Source organism: Wyeomyia smithii, chromosome 2, assembly GCF_029784165.1.
Source record: "Wyeomyia smithii strain HCP4-BCI-WySm-NY-G18 chromosome 2, ASM2978416v1, whole genome shotgun sequence".
NCBI lineage: Eukaryota > Metazoa > Arthropoda > Insecta > Diptera > Culicidae > Wyeomyia > Wyeomyia smithii.
In genome coordinates this window covers 208585213-208597272 of record NC_073695.1, presented here as the reverse complement: position 1 = coordinate 208597272, position 12060 = coordinate 208585213, and the positions used below count along the sequence as shown (strand labels likewise).

Sequence of the window (12060 nt, the reverse complement as noted above, 5' to 3'; positions counted from 1 at the left end):
AAATTTTGGTACAGAAGCGGCTAATTGAATTTTCTGTTTTACCAAATGCTGCTGCTAGCCGAAAAAACCTTGCAAAAATGCATGTTTGTGTTGGTGTTAATATTACGACAGCGGCCGGCGCAGTTTTCAAGAAACATTTGTCTCTACCATTCCATCATCTATGTAGCCCCTCCTTCTTTCTAATTATCTGACGAAGCCTTGGTATAAAACGTATCGTTCGAACATTTCACCCCATCAGTTTCATTATTAAACCGTACCGGATACATACGGACGCTCAGTGTTAGCAGATAAAAGGAGGAAAAACAAAACAGTACCGGTCATCTCGTGCCGGTTTCACCCGCAATGCTGGTGGCTACTGCAAAATACTAAAATGGCTGGAATTCTGGACGGAAACCAGTAAACAAGATATCGGCAACTGGCACCTTTTGGTGCCTCGCAGTTTTATAATAGAAGCGGTTAGTTGAATTTTATGTTTTACAATTGCTGCTGCTAGCGGAAAAAAACCTTGCAAAAATGCATGTTTGTTTTGATGTTAATTTCACGACAGCGCTAGGTGTTAGCAGCTGAAAGGAGGAAAGACAAAATAGTACCGGTCATCTCGTGCCGGTTTCACCCGTTATGCTGGTGGCTGTTGGTAATAAATAGCTACTGCAAAATACTAAAGTGGCTGGAATTCTGGACGGACTAACCAAAAAATAGCAATATAATCGGCAACTGGCACCTTTTGGTGCCTCGAAATTTTGGTACAGAAGCGGCTAATTGAATTTTCTGTTTTACCAAATGCTGCTGCTAGCGGAAAAAAACCTTGCAAAAATGCATGTTTGTGTTGGTGGAAATATTACGACAGCGGCCGGCGCAGTTTTCAAGAAACATTTGTCTCTACCATTCCATCATCTGTGTAGCCCCTCCTTCTTTCTAATTATCTGACGAAGCCTTGGTATAAAACGTATCGTTCGAACATTTCACCCCATCAGTTTCATTATTAAACCATACCGGATACATACGGACGCTCGGTGTTAGCAGCTGAAAGGAGGAAAGACAAAATAGTACCGGTCATCTCGTGCTGGTTTCACCCGTTATGCTGGTGGCTTTAGTAGTAAATGGCTACTGCAAAACACTTAAATGGCTGGAATTCTGGACGGACTAACCAGGAAACTATAATCGGCAACTGGCACCTTTTGGTGCCTCGAAATTTTGGTACAGAAGCGGCTAATTGAATTTTCTGTTTTACCAAATGCTGCTGCTAGCGGAAAAAACCTTGCAAAAATGCATGTTTGTGTTGGTGTTAAGATTACGACAGCGGCCGGCGCAGCTTTCAAGAAACATTTGTCTCTACCATTTCATCATCTATGTAGCCCCTCCTTCTTTCTAATTATCTGACGAAGCCTTGGTATAAAACGTATCGTTCGAACATTTCACCCCATCAGTTTCATTACTAAATCGTACCGGTTACATACGGACGCTAGGTGTTAGCAGCTAAACGGAGGAAAAACAAAATAGTACCGGTCATCTCTTGCCGGTTTCACCTGTTATGCTGGTGGCTGTTAGTAATAAATAGCTACTGCAAAATACTAAAATGACTGGAATTCTGGACGGACTACCAGTAAACGAGAATAATCGGCAACTGTTACCTTTTCTTGCCTCGCAGTTTTATAATAGAAGTGGTTAGTTGAATTTTCTGTTTTACAAAATGCTGCTGCTAGCGGAAAAAACCTTGCAAAAATGCATGTTCGTGTTGATGTTAATTTCACGACAGCGCTAGGTGTTAGCAGCTGAAAGGAGGAAAGACAAAATAGTACCGGTCATCTCGTGCCGGTTTCACCCGTTATGCTGGTGGCTGTTAGTAATAAATGGCTACTGCAAAATACTAAAATGGCTGGAATTCTGGACGGACTAACCAGTAAACGACAATAATCGGCGACTGGTACCTTTTGGTGCCTCGAAATTTTGTTACAGAAGTTTTGTAAAAGAAGCGTTGCAATCCCCTCTACTATTTGGTTCAATGGAATATAAGAATACGGTAGTCAACGTCATGCGGTCGTGTCTTGAATACCACCCTCCTACTATTTTGTTAATAGTGATGACATAGAACTCCAAAAAATATTGTGGAAAATACAATGTTCGGTAGATTTTTCCACAAGTTTTAAGCTGAAAATGCCTTCTTGCGACGTTGAACAATGCATTTGCTCGTTGACCGAGATTTACATCATAACCCGAAAGCACGTGTTTTTTGTCTATTTTTCGCTACTAATATTCTTCCTCACATGTATATACCTCGTTGGGTCCTAAGACAAGACGTGACAGCTGGCTTCTTATTTTTCTTTTCGTAACGGCCGGCATCCCCGTCGAAATTTTTTTGAACGTTCCACACCGTTGATGCCAGAATGATTATTTTTAACAACTTTTGCAGGTCAATGAAAATAAAACAAATTTAAAATGTAATATATATATAGGCGAATAATACTCAATTTTTATTTATTATTTATGTTCAATAAAGCATACTTCTACTATCAATTTTTTTCTTCCTAAGTTTCTTGGTACCCAAATTTTTTCTTCCTAAGTTTCTTGGAATTCAACCGAAATAGTAAAGAACGATTAATCAATGCATTTTTAAAGTTATAACAGTGAAATACATTATTCGGTAATATCATGTACCTTGCATTCTTTTGCATCATTATTTATGAACAATTATAACAGCTAAATTATGACTCTCCAGCAACACTGCTTTACAGTGAAAAATAACCTCGTTGTATTTTCTACGTGACGATTGCGTTATCGGATTCAGCCAATCAGCAGCCGGTTCAAATTGGTTGAATGTAACGGTGACCAGCTGTCACGTCTTGTCTTAGGTTGGGTCAGCAAGGCAGAGTGTAACACAGCATAACGGTCCCAGGTATAGCTGTTTTTGATAGTGATGGGAAATATCGATAACAATCGATAATTCCGGGGCTTTTATCGATAAATATCGATAATTTGACAGCTAAAGTTTGCGTTAAAAAAATTTTTTTTCAGATGGTGATGAAAAAAAAACTATTTAGGACGGATAATTGAGTTGGATAAATTTCCCATGGAAGGTTATCATGTTAGCTTCCTCACAAAAAAATATTACGTCCTTGCGTGCAGCCTTCCGGCAGTTAACCGGAACATTCGCCATGGCGGACGAAAACATGCGTGCAGCCATGTTGTTAAGCTCTTTCTTCGTTTTTTTTTTATTAATTCCTCCTCCGTTTTCGTGACAAAATTGTTGGAATAGATCTTGCGCTTCAAGTTTGCCCAGAAATTCTCGATGGGAAGCAGGTGGGGACATTGGGCGGATTCGCCGATTTCGGTACCACATCGATATTCAGCCGCTCCATCTCCTCCACCGATCGCTTCGAGTAGTTGGCCGACGTAAATCTGGCCAGAACACTGTGTCTTCGCGCTTATGGTATTTCTTGATGAACGACGCAACTTCTGTCAGGCACTTCGTACTATAAATTTTTCCGTTCACGGCCAGCTCGGAGCGAAAAAAGAGCAACTTTGACATCCCTTTTTCGCTGATTGTTAGCCACAGCCGCACCTTCTTGGGGAACTTGGTCTGTGAAATCAACTTTACCTCGGTGCTCACTTCCTTCGTGGGGGAGGTAAAATACGAAGAACCTTGCTAGTCGTTGCCATCCAGGGTGAGATAGGTCTAGTCGTCCAATACCACTGCCAGGTCGCGATTTGCCGGGAAAATCGACTTGACCATCTTATTCAACCGCTGTCGCTGCGTCATTGCCTGCCGCTCCGAGACCAGTGAACGGGACTGCCGCTTCCTGCATGTATATCCATGTTCTCCAGATGCTTTTTCACTGTTTTAGAGCAAGCACCAACCTCTCGGCCAAGTGCACGCAGCAATTTAGCCACCTTTCCCTCGGTCTTCCTCTTCAGCATCCATTGAAGCTTCTTGTCGCTCAGGGTCGTTGGCCGCCCGGAACCGGGCTTTCTTTCGATGCTCTGATCGTTGTCCAATAGTGTCAAGATGTTGTAGATGCCAGAACCGGCATACCCGGCGTCCACAAAGTGCCGCACGATGTCCGTTTTTGACGCGGCTGGGTACCATTCTTCGAACGCGCACACTTCACTTTTTTCGCCATCCAAGTTAGATTTTGACAATTTTTTTTTTTTTTGCTAACTGCTAGTTTCGTCAATGCGATTAAAGGAAAACCCATGAAAAATCGGCAATTTTTGTCAATTTTTTTACCGCAAACGTTATTCGACAAATGCAATTTTGCTATATAAATTTGTTATAAACAGAGACAGTGATGGCCCAAACAGAATGGATACGTTTGCGTTGCGTTGACGTCAATGTGACAGTAAATGTATGGGCTAACTGTCAAATTGCCGCAAACGCAGCCGCAACGTATCCATTGTGTTAAGGCCTTGAATGACAAATCTTACGGTACTGCAAATGAAAATTCAAACAACCGTACGAGTTAAACAGTTTGTTTTGGAAAGTCTTCGGGTTTTACGCCAGGAGTGCTTTCTACAAGTAGTTTCAAGCCGAAGTTCATTTTGAAGGTTGTATAATAAGGGAAATAATTGATGCAGGCAAAATTCTGTCAATTTTTAAATGGCCAAAACTTGGAAGCGAAAACACACAAACACATGCATGTCCATCACATTATAAGAGTTGGCAAGCCAAAGAAAATACATTTTATTACAATTTCGTATCATTGCTTTTTATGAGATGTTGCAAAAAGTTTGGATATTTTTTCAAAGTACTCCAGTACTAAGTTGTCGAACTCATCTGTTCTTAGGAAACTAAAAACTATAAATACTTTTTTAGTTACCATTATTTCTCAGAAACTCAGTGACACCCGGGGCGAACCTTTACACCACCCCCAACAATGCTAAATCTTGTCGAATAGCAGCACTCAACAAATACCTAGCGCAGGGGCGACTCGTGGCTGCTGAACCTACCTGTTCAACTATAAATTCTGAAAATCAGAGTTTGGGGAAGTAATTACAATTTTATCCGCGAATAAAAGCAAGTAATTCCCTTTGTTATTATTCAAACATAAAATTATAAAATAAGAAAATAAGAGCATGAATTTGGATTTTAGATTCATTTTTTGCCTGAAGTCCCCATGTGCATTGCACAGGTTGCACCTATGGACGAGTCGCCCCTGACCTAGCGGCAAAAGCAACTCCTGGGGTAGGGTAGGTGAGGTCTCCTTCTTTTGGGTCTCCTCCTAGCCTACCGCACTGACTTGTGCTCACCCTTAAATATCGATAATTATCGTTAACGTCAAAAAATCAGCGATAATATCGATGACCAGCATTTATCGATATTATCGATAAGTTTCCCATCACTAGTTTGACAGTTCTAGTTGCTGTTTGGTTGATTTACTGTTCATCACTCGAGAACCGTTCGATATTACAAAAATTGGTGACTTTCAATGAAAATTCCGCAGAAATGTTCCTCAGTCGTGTTTGCTGCCTAAGGGCAACCGTTCAGACTAAAACATTTCTTCCGCGAAGCGTACTAAGCGCAAAATCTCGAACAATATCATGTGTTGTGACGCGATATCCCACATGCATGCAGCAGCAACATCCCGTGGGATCCCGCTCGGATGAAGGCTTTCAAATTCGTGATGAAAGTATTCAGAAGTATTTGGAAAACATCCGTTTAGAGTATTACTCGTTAAAAGTGATGGACCAACTCAACAAAAATGACATCAAACGGTTGGCGCTTCTCTCCCACGTTGTAGAGATGTACGAGCAACGGCGAATTATTGTAGATAATCTGAAATCGCTTCAGGAGATGAGCTCCGAAAAGGATGAAGACATGCTACAATTGATGAAAGAGGAGAAGGAGGTAAATCAATATTACCCATCTAAACCTTGAAGAATAAGGTTTTTCATTATAGGCATACACCAATATTTTGAGAAAACTTGATGATGAAATTATGGATGGCATTCTTTCAATGGATGAAGAAGAAGATTTCAATTCCCTGATTATGGAAGTAGCTGCTGGTGTTGGTGGAAAGGAAGCGATGCTGTTTGCCCGAGAGATTTTCGATATGTACTGTGGTTTTATCGAGTTCAAAGGTTGGCAAATTGAATATCTTGAAACAGAGGACACTGAGCTGGGGGGTATTCGACATGCTTCCCTCGTTGTGACTGGTAGAGGTGCCTATCGCCACTTGAAGTTTGAGGCCGGTGTACATCGGGTTCAGCGAGTTCCTCTGACAGAGAAAACCGCTAGAATACATACAAGTACTGCCACCGTGGCAGTCATTCCTCGTCCAGACGAGTTCAACATTGAACTTCACGAGAAAGATTTAAAAATCGAAACCAAACGCGCAAGCGGCGCAGGTGGGCAGCACGTAAATACTACGGATAGCGCTGTGCGTATCGTCCATATACCAACTGGAATCGCTGTTGAATGTCAAACCGATCGGTCACAAATGAAAAATAAAGAACTTGCCAAACAAAAGCTGCTGGCAAAGCTTACGCAACAGGAACTTGAAACTAAATTTAACAACAGCAAATCATTGAAAAAGTCCCAGGTGGGATTGAGTTTACGGAACGAGAAAATTCGTACTTATAATTACAGCCAAGATCGTATAACGGACCACCGGGTTGAAAACGGAACAACACATAACTTGAAAGCTTTTTTGGAAGGTGGTCCTCAGTTAGAGGATATGATTCTCAAACTGCGAGCGGCACATCGGAAAAAGCAACTTATGGACATTATTAACAGTGTAGAATGCAAATAGATAATATGCATAGAAAAAAAATAATAGGTACATTCGATTATCTACATAGTGACCCTCGAAGTTTATTAGATTTGAAATCTATGCATAATAGACTGGTCAATATGTCTTGCAATGTCGAAAATTGTCTTGCACAAGTTTTCAACTTAATGACAGCTAATAAACAATTAGAAAAAATAGGACAATAAAACGTTTATTACACATTCATCTTAAGGTCTGCACTCATTTCCCTATACTACCCCAGTCCCCAGCCTGACCAAGTTGTGTAACGTGATCGCGAACTACTTGATCGATGATTTTCTGAACCTCTCGACAACCTTGCAAAGCAGTCTCAAGAACATTTGGCAGATGATCTAGATGAAAGCGTTGGGACATTTCCATGAAAGCTATTTTTCCGCTGCTTGGCAGTGAAGCTACTGTTAGCGTCGGTCCGCCACTCATTTCCTCCAAATTAGAAACGTCCATCAACGGAACGGCACCAGCTAAGGATGCCGTACAGGCGCATACATATTCCTTTAAACAAACTCCAGCATCAATGAGTGCCAGCGTAGCTGCATTAACGGAAGCACAATAGTTTCCACCATCTGCCATCAACACTTCTATGTACACATCGATCTGACTCTTGGGATACAGTTCCGTTTTGATAGCGGCACTCAATGCTTGCTGCAAATGGATGGTCATCTCTTGGCTCTTTCTATCGCCCCGCGGCCTTTTTTTTCGTTCTCCCGTGGAAAAGGTGGCCATACTGTACTGACAATTAACAATCACCTCCTCATGGCTACTTTTCTTGGCCGGGGCTTGATGCGGCCCATAAACGGCGGCAAGAACTTTAGTGTTACCTTGCTCAATATAGGCACTTCCATCGGGCTGACTGAAAACTCCCAGTTTGCACTGTATGCGGCGCAGTTCGTTGGATCGTCTGCCATCCAACCGAAGCCCTTCGTCGGAAAGAAGTTCCATTGTATGACTTGGTACTTTCAATTTGCTTAGAATTAGTAAAACAAATTTCTAACACTTTTTGTAACACGCTTGATTCCGGTTAATTCAACCTATACCTTATATGTTTACCATTACAAACCAGAGATGCCAAACGTTTTTTAAAATGTATGATTGAAAAACGGAAAAATCTGCTTGAAATCTAAACAAAATCTATCCGTAGTTCAAAAATATTGCGCTCGTTATGACTGAAAAGTAGCCATGAGGAGGTGATTGTTAATTGTCAGTACAGTATGGCCACCTTTTCCACGGGAGAACGAAAAATAAGGCCGCGGGGCGATAGAAAGAGCCAAGAGATGACCATCCATTTGCAGCAAGCATTGAGTGCCGCTATCAAAACGGAACTGTATCCCAAGAGTCAGATCGATGTGTACATAGAAGTGTTGATGGCAGATGGTGGAAACTATTGTGCTTCCGTTAATGCAGCTACGCTGGCACTCATTGATGCTGGAGTTTGTTTAATGGAATATGTATGTGCCTCTGCAAAAATCTGCACACAAGTCTGCAAATTTAAGGAAACCCTGATTAAAATCTGTAGTAACTATAACAAAACTGCAGTTCAATGAAATTATGCCCACGGACTTTAAAAATCTGCTTGTTGCCAAAAATTCGGCACATCTGGTATCCCTGCTAAAAATGACTTGAATCAATCACGAGCAACATGTCAAAACGTCGTAAATGAAGTGCTTTTCATTTCGTTCAGTGTACGGTCGATTCATTCTCTGTCACATTTTCATTCATTCGTAATTTAAGTAAACAATTCGCCGACGCATTATTTGTTTATTAACGCTTACCAGTAATTTACGAATTATACTAGGTTTTATTTTGTAGTAAACTGCTACTATGGAGAACGTAACGCTTGAATCATATTAGTGAAACATGTAACAATTGTACAATAATCAATATTTACCTACTTCACCTCCAAACGCCACAAATTTCCCGAAAATGGAGCGAATTTGCAGACTGTGCTTGCAGGATGGCCCCAACCTAGGGCCAGTAGAACATTATGCAGTTGATCGGGCTAATCAGAACGATACCGAACCACAGGATTTCTCCCAGCTCATTTTTCGTTATTTGTCCATTCAGGTAAGAAAGGGTATCTTTCTGCAAGACCCTGTTTCGTTATCGTTATTTTGCTTCTGCCAAAGGTTTACACGAGAAGATTTTCTATTCTGAATTGCTCATAATCTTTTAGGTAATTAAACGAGAACATAACTGGGATACGGCGATTTGCAGTAATTGCCGGTCTGCTATTTTAGACTGGCACAAGTTTCGAGAATGTTGCCTTCGCAATGACCAAATATATGTAAAACTTCTTTCTGAAGTCTCGCAGTCGCCAGTAGACCAAGAGCTGCTGAAGGGGTTAAATCCTTCCGAACATGTTATGCGAACAGACGAACCAAAGGAAAAAGAAGTAAACGAAAATTTTCGCGAAACAATCGATAACGAAAATCTCAATTTATCGCCAATTGATTTTTGTGAGGTAAATTTAGAAGAACAAAGAAGCTCAGCTAGTTTTGACAACGATCAAGGGGATAAATTTATTAAAGAATCAAAAAAACCTAATAAGAAACACAGACGGCCGCAAAAAGAGCGAGCAAACCAAAATTCTCATATTCAACAATCGGATGCTTCTGAAGTTGGAAAAACGAAAAAGAAGCGCAAATCGAAGACCCGTGCAGCAGTTTGTCCGATTTGTGGAAAGATTATCAAAAACTTTTCCGGGCATATAAAAACCCATAGCAACGTAATAAGGTGATTACGGATTATATTTTGACGCATTATAGGTAATTTTAATTCTTTGTAGAAAACAGTGTCCGTTTTGCCCAAAAGCGTTCGTAACCACCTCCAACTACAGTGCGCATGTTAATATTCACACGCGCGCGAAGTTGTATAAATGCGATCTATGCGATAAACAATACGCTCTGCTAAACGGGTTGAAACAGCATCGAAAAACGCACTTCAAGGAGCGAGAATATCTCTGCCATGTTTGTGACAAATCTTTTTACCAACAAACTGGACTATCACGGCACAAAAAAACTCATCTCGAGGAGAAACCGTTTGCTTGCGAAATCTGTAGCAGGACGTTCGGGAGGAGGGACCATTTAGTGACGCATATGAAAACCCATCGACTGAATACTGAACAAGGTGATGCCACTGTTTTGAAAAGGAATGTTCCAACATCGGATGAACAAGCGGCTGTAGCCGAAGGTTTAAATTGAGAATACTTTCCACATATTGCGTCTGGTTCACACTAATACCGCAATAAAAATATATTAAAACATTAGGCCTGTTTCCTGCATATTTATCTAATTTGATATGTCACCAGTAACCATTAGGAAACAATTTTCCTGCAACAGAGATACTAGAGCTGTAATTCCGTATCTCCGTATGCTTGTTCATCCGTAGAAGTGAAACAGTCCGTAGATCAACGGAAAATTCCGTAGATCTAGCAAGCTTGCCCTGAACACATAAAAAAGTAGGAAGGTGGGATCCTAGATACGACTGCATAACGTTCAACTGCGGTATTCTTTTATTCCATCATAAAATGGTAGATGGAGTTGTAACGCTAGTATTTCTTGCAATTTTATCTAACAGTGAATCTAAAGTCTAAATGCTAAGACATTAAAACGATATATACAATAATTTATACTAAATAAATGGATGAAACTTTTTCATAGATCATTGCACACGAAAAATAACCTCACTTTTCTAACACTTCCCACGGGTTTGTTTACAAGGTGTTCCATTCACTTTTTATGTGATAGGAGTGAAAATGAATGATACGAGTACGAAAAAGATGGGAAAACTCTCCGCCTATGCGAATTCGTTACTGTGATCTTTTGGTTTATTCTTGGGAACGCAATTTTTAACAAAACACTTTCGCATTTTTATTCGAGCCGAAAATTTTACTATGTAAACAAACCCGCGACAACTGTCAAATCCCTTTCTTGTTTTGTGACGTCATCGTGCAATGATCTATTCGGTTTATTCGCGTTGAAAGAGATTTCGAAGGCTGTTCGCACCTACGTGAACTCTCGTATGTAATTGTCAAAATGTGCGTGAAGACAAAAGCAAAAATATTTCCTTCTTTCTTTTTCGCACGCAGAAACCACACAAATATCAGCAACACCGTCAACGCGAATTGGCGCTTCCTCATGTACACACAAAGAAAATATTACCAAGCGAACACGTAAAAACAACGTAAACCTGAATGTTTTTGTTTGAATAAAGTGCGAATATTTAATTTTGGGTAATCATTTGTACACACTTAAAATTTTTTGCCGAGTCTCGGTAATTTATTGCCAAGAACGGTACCACTGAGTGCTCGGTTTAAAAAATAATGACAGCTGTCACATTTTTTCGTAAATCTCGGTTCACCAAACTGAAATTTCGGCACAAAATATCCGAATTCCGAGATTTCAGTTAGGCTGAACCGAGATTTACGAAAAAATGTGACGGCTGTCATTTTTTCTTAACCGAGCACTAAGTGGTGCCGTTCTTGGCAATAAATTACCGAGACCCGGCAAAAAATTTTAGGTGTGTATGGAGTTTTTTATGTTGATATTGATGATTCAAGGTATCCAATTTTACCTAAATCTAGCGTGAGTTTTCAAATAGGCGTATGTCGCAAGAGTAACCAAATCGAGCTAATGTTCGCATGATTTAGCAAATTTTATTTCACTTGGTGTAAATTGATCATTTGTACCAAAACATATTAATTTATACTTTAAAATTCAAAACAACGCAAACGTCCTATGTCATCTTTTCTCAGTGTGTTCGCATTTGTTCTATACACCCTTTTCTCGGTAAATCGACGCATCTGACAAAACAAAATAACATCGCGCACACTGCAGATAGGATCGTAGTAAACCGACGTATGTAACAACAATTTAGCAGAAAAAATGTTCTGCAGATAGGTCGTGCTCGTTTTTCGTATACCAGTGTATTTCATGTTTTCTTTAAAGAGATATAATCGAGCTTGAAACGTGAACCATTGAACCATTTTGTTACGATGGATTCCAGCTGTTGCTCGGTATGTTTTTGTTGTAATATTGCTAATGAAATATGGCTCATAATGTTGGCCTTCACTTAGCTTGGATCCATCATTTTTTACAGCAAACGGCGAAGGTCGAGAATATTACGTTGCATCCCCTAAACACTGAGCCACTTACTTTACCGGATGCCAAACTCAACGACCTTCGGGGTCTTCTGCCATATATATGCAAGCAAGATTATTATAAGACATTCCTGAAAAAATTGGTTCCTACCAAGAGGGGACGTAAAGCTAAGTCAATTAAAGAAGATAATTTCGAAGACG

The 12060-nt window shown here is 40.3% G+C and overlaps 3 protein-coding genes across 3 annotated transcripts; 2 read left to right on the top strand and 1 right to left on the bottom strand.

The window, feature by feature from the left end:
• Nucleotides 1-5346: 5346 nt before the first annotated feature.
• On the top strand, nt 5347-6943 carry LOC129721988 (peptide chain release factor 1-like, mitochondrial). Its single transcript, XM_055675141.1, has 2 exons — nt 5347-5842; nt 5895-6943. Exons 1-2 carry the CDS (start codon nt 5441-5443, stop codon nt 6744-6746), a joined length of 1254 nt encoding a protein of 417 aa, XP_055531116.1. The 5' UTR covers nt 5347-5440; the 3' UTR covers nt 6747-6943.
• LOC129721990 (exosome complex component RRP41) lies at nt 6910-7846 on the bottom strand. The gene has a single exon (XM_055675143.1). It carries the CDS (start codon nt 7701-7703, stop codon nt 6966-6968), a length of 738 nt encoding a protein of 245 aa, XP_055531118.1. The 5' UTR covers nt 7704-7846; the 3' UTR covers nt 6910-6965.
• Nucleotides 7847-8474: 628 nt separating this feature from the next.
• LOC129721989 (zinc finger protein 184-like) lies at nt 8475-10026 on the top strand. Its single transcript, XM_055675142.1, has 3 exons — nt 8475-8825; nt 8935-9494; nt 9547-10026. The coding sequence occupies exons 1-3, from the start codon at nt 8685-8687 to the stop codon at nt 9959-9961; spliced, it is 1116 nt and encodes a 371-aa protein (XP_055531117.1). The 5' UTR covers nt 8475-8684; the 3' UTR covers nt 9962-10026.
• The last annotated feature ends 2034 nt before the right edge of the window (nt 10027-12060 follow it).

Coding starts and splice junctions, on each gene's coding strand:
- LOC129721988 (XM_055675141.1), top strand. CDS start 5,441: ATGTTCCTCAGTCGTGTTTGCTGCCTAAGGGCAACCGTTCAGACTAAA. Junction 5,843..5,894: donor TGATGAAAGAGGAGAAGGAG/GTAAATCAATAT, acceptor TTTTCATTATAG/GCATACACCAATATTTTGAG.
- LOC129721989 (XM_055675142.1), top strand. CDS start 8,685: ATGGAGCGAATTTGCAGACTGTGCTTGCAGGATGGCCCCAACCTAGGG. Junction 8,826..8,934: donor TTCGTTATTTGTCCATTCAG/GTAAGAAAGGGT, acceptor ATAATCTTTTAG/GTAATTAAACGAGAACATAA. Junction 9,495..9,546: donor ACCCATAGCAACGTAATAAG/GTGATTACGGAT, acceptor AATTCTTTGTAG/AAAACAGTGTCCGTTTTGCC.
- LOC129721990 (XM_055675143.1), bottom strand. CDS start 7,703: ATGGAACTTCTTTCCGACGAAGGGCTTCGGTTGGATGGCAGACGATCC.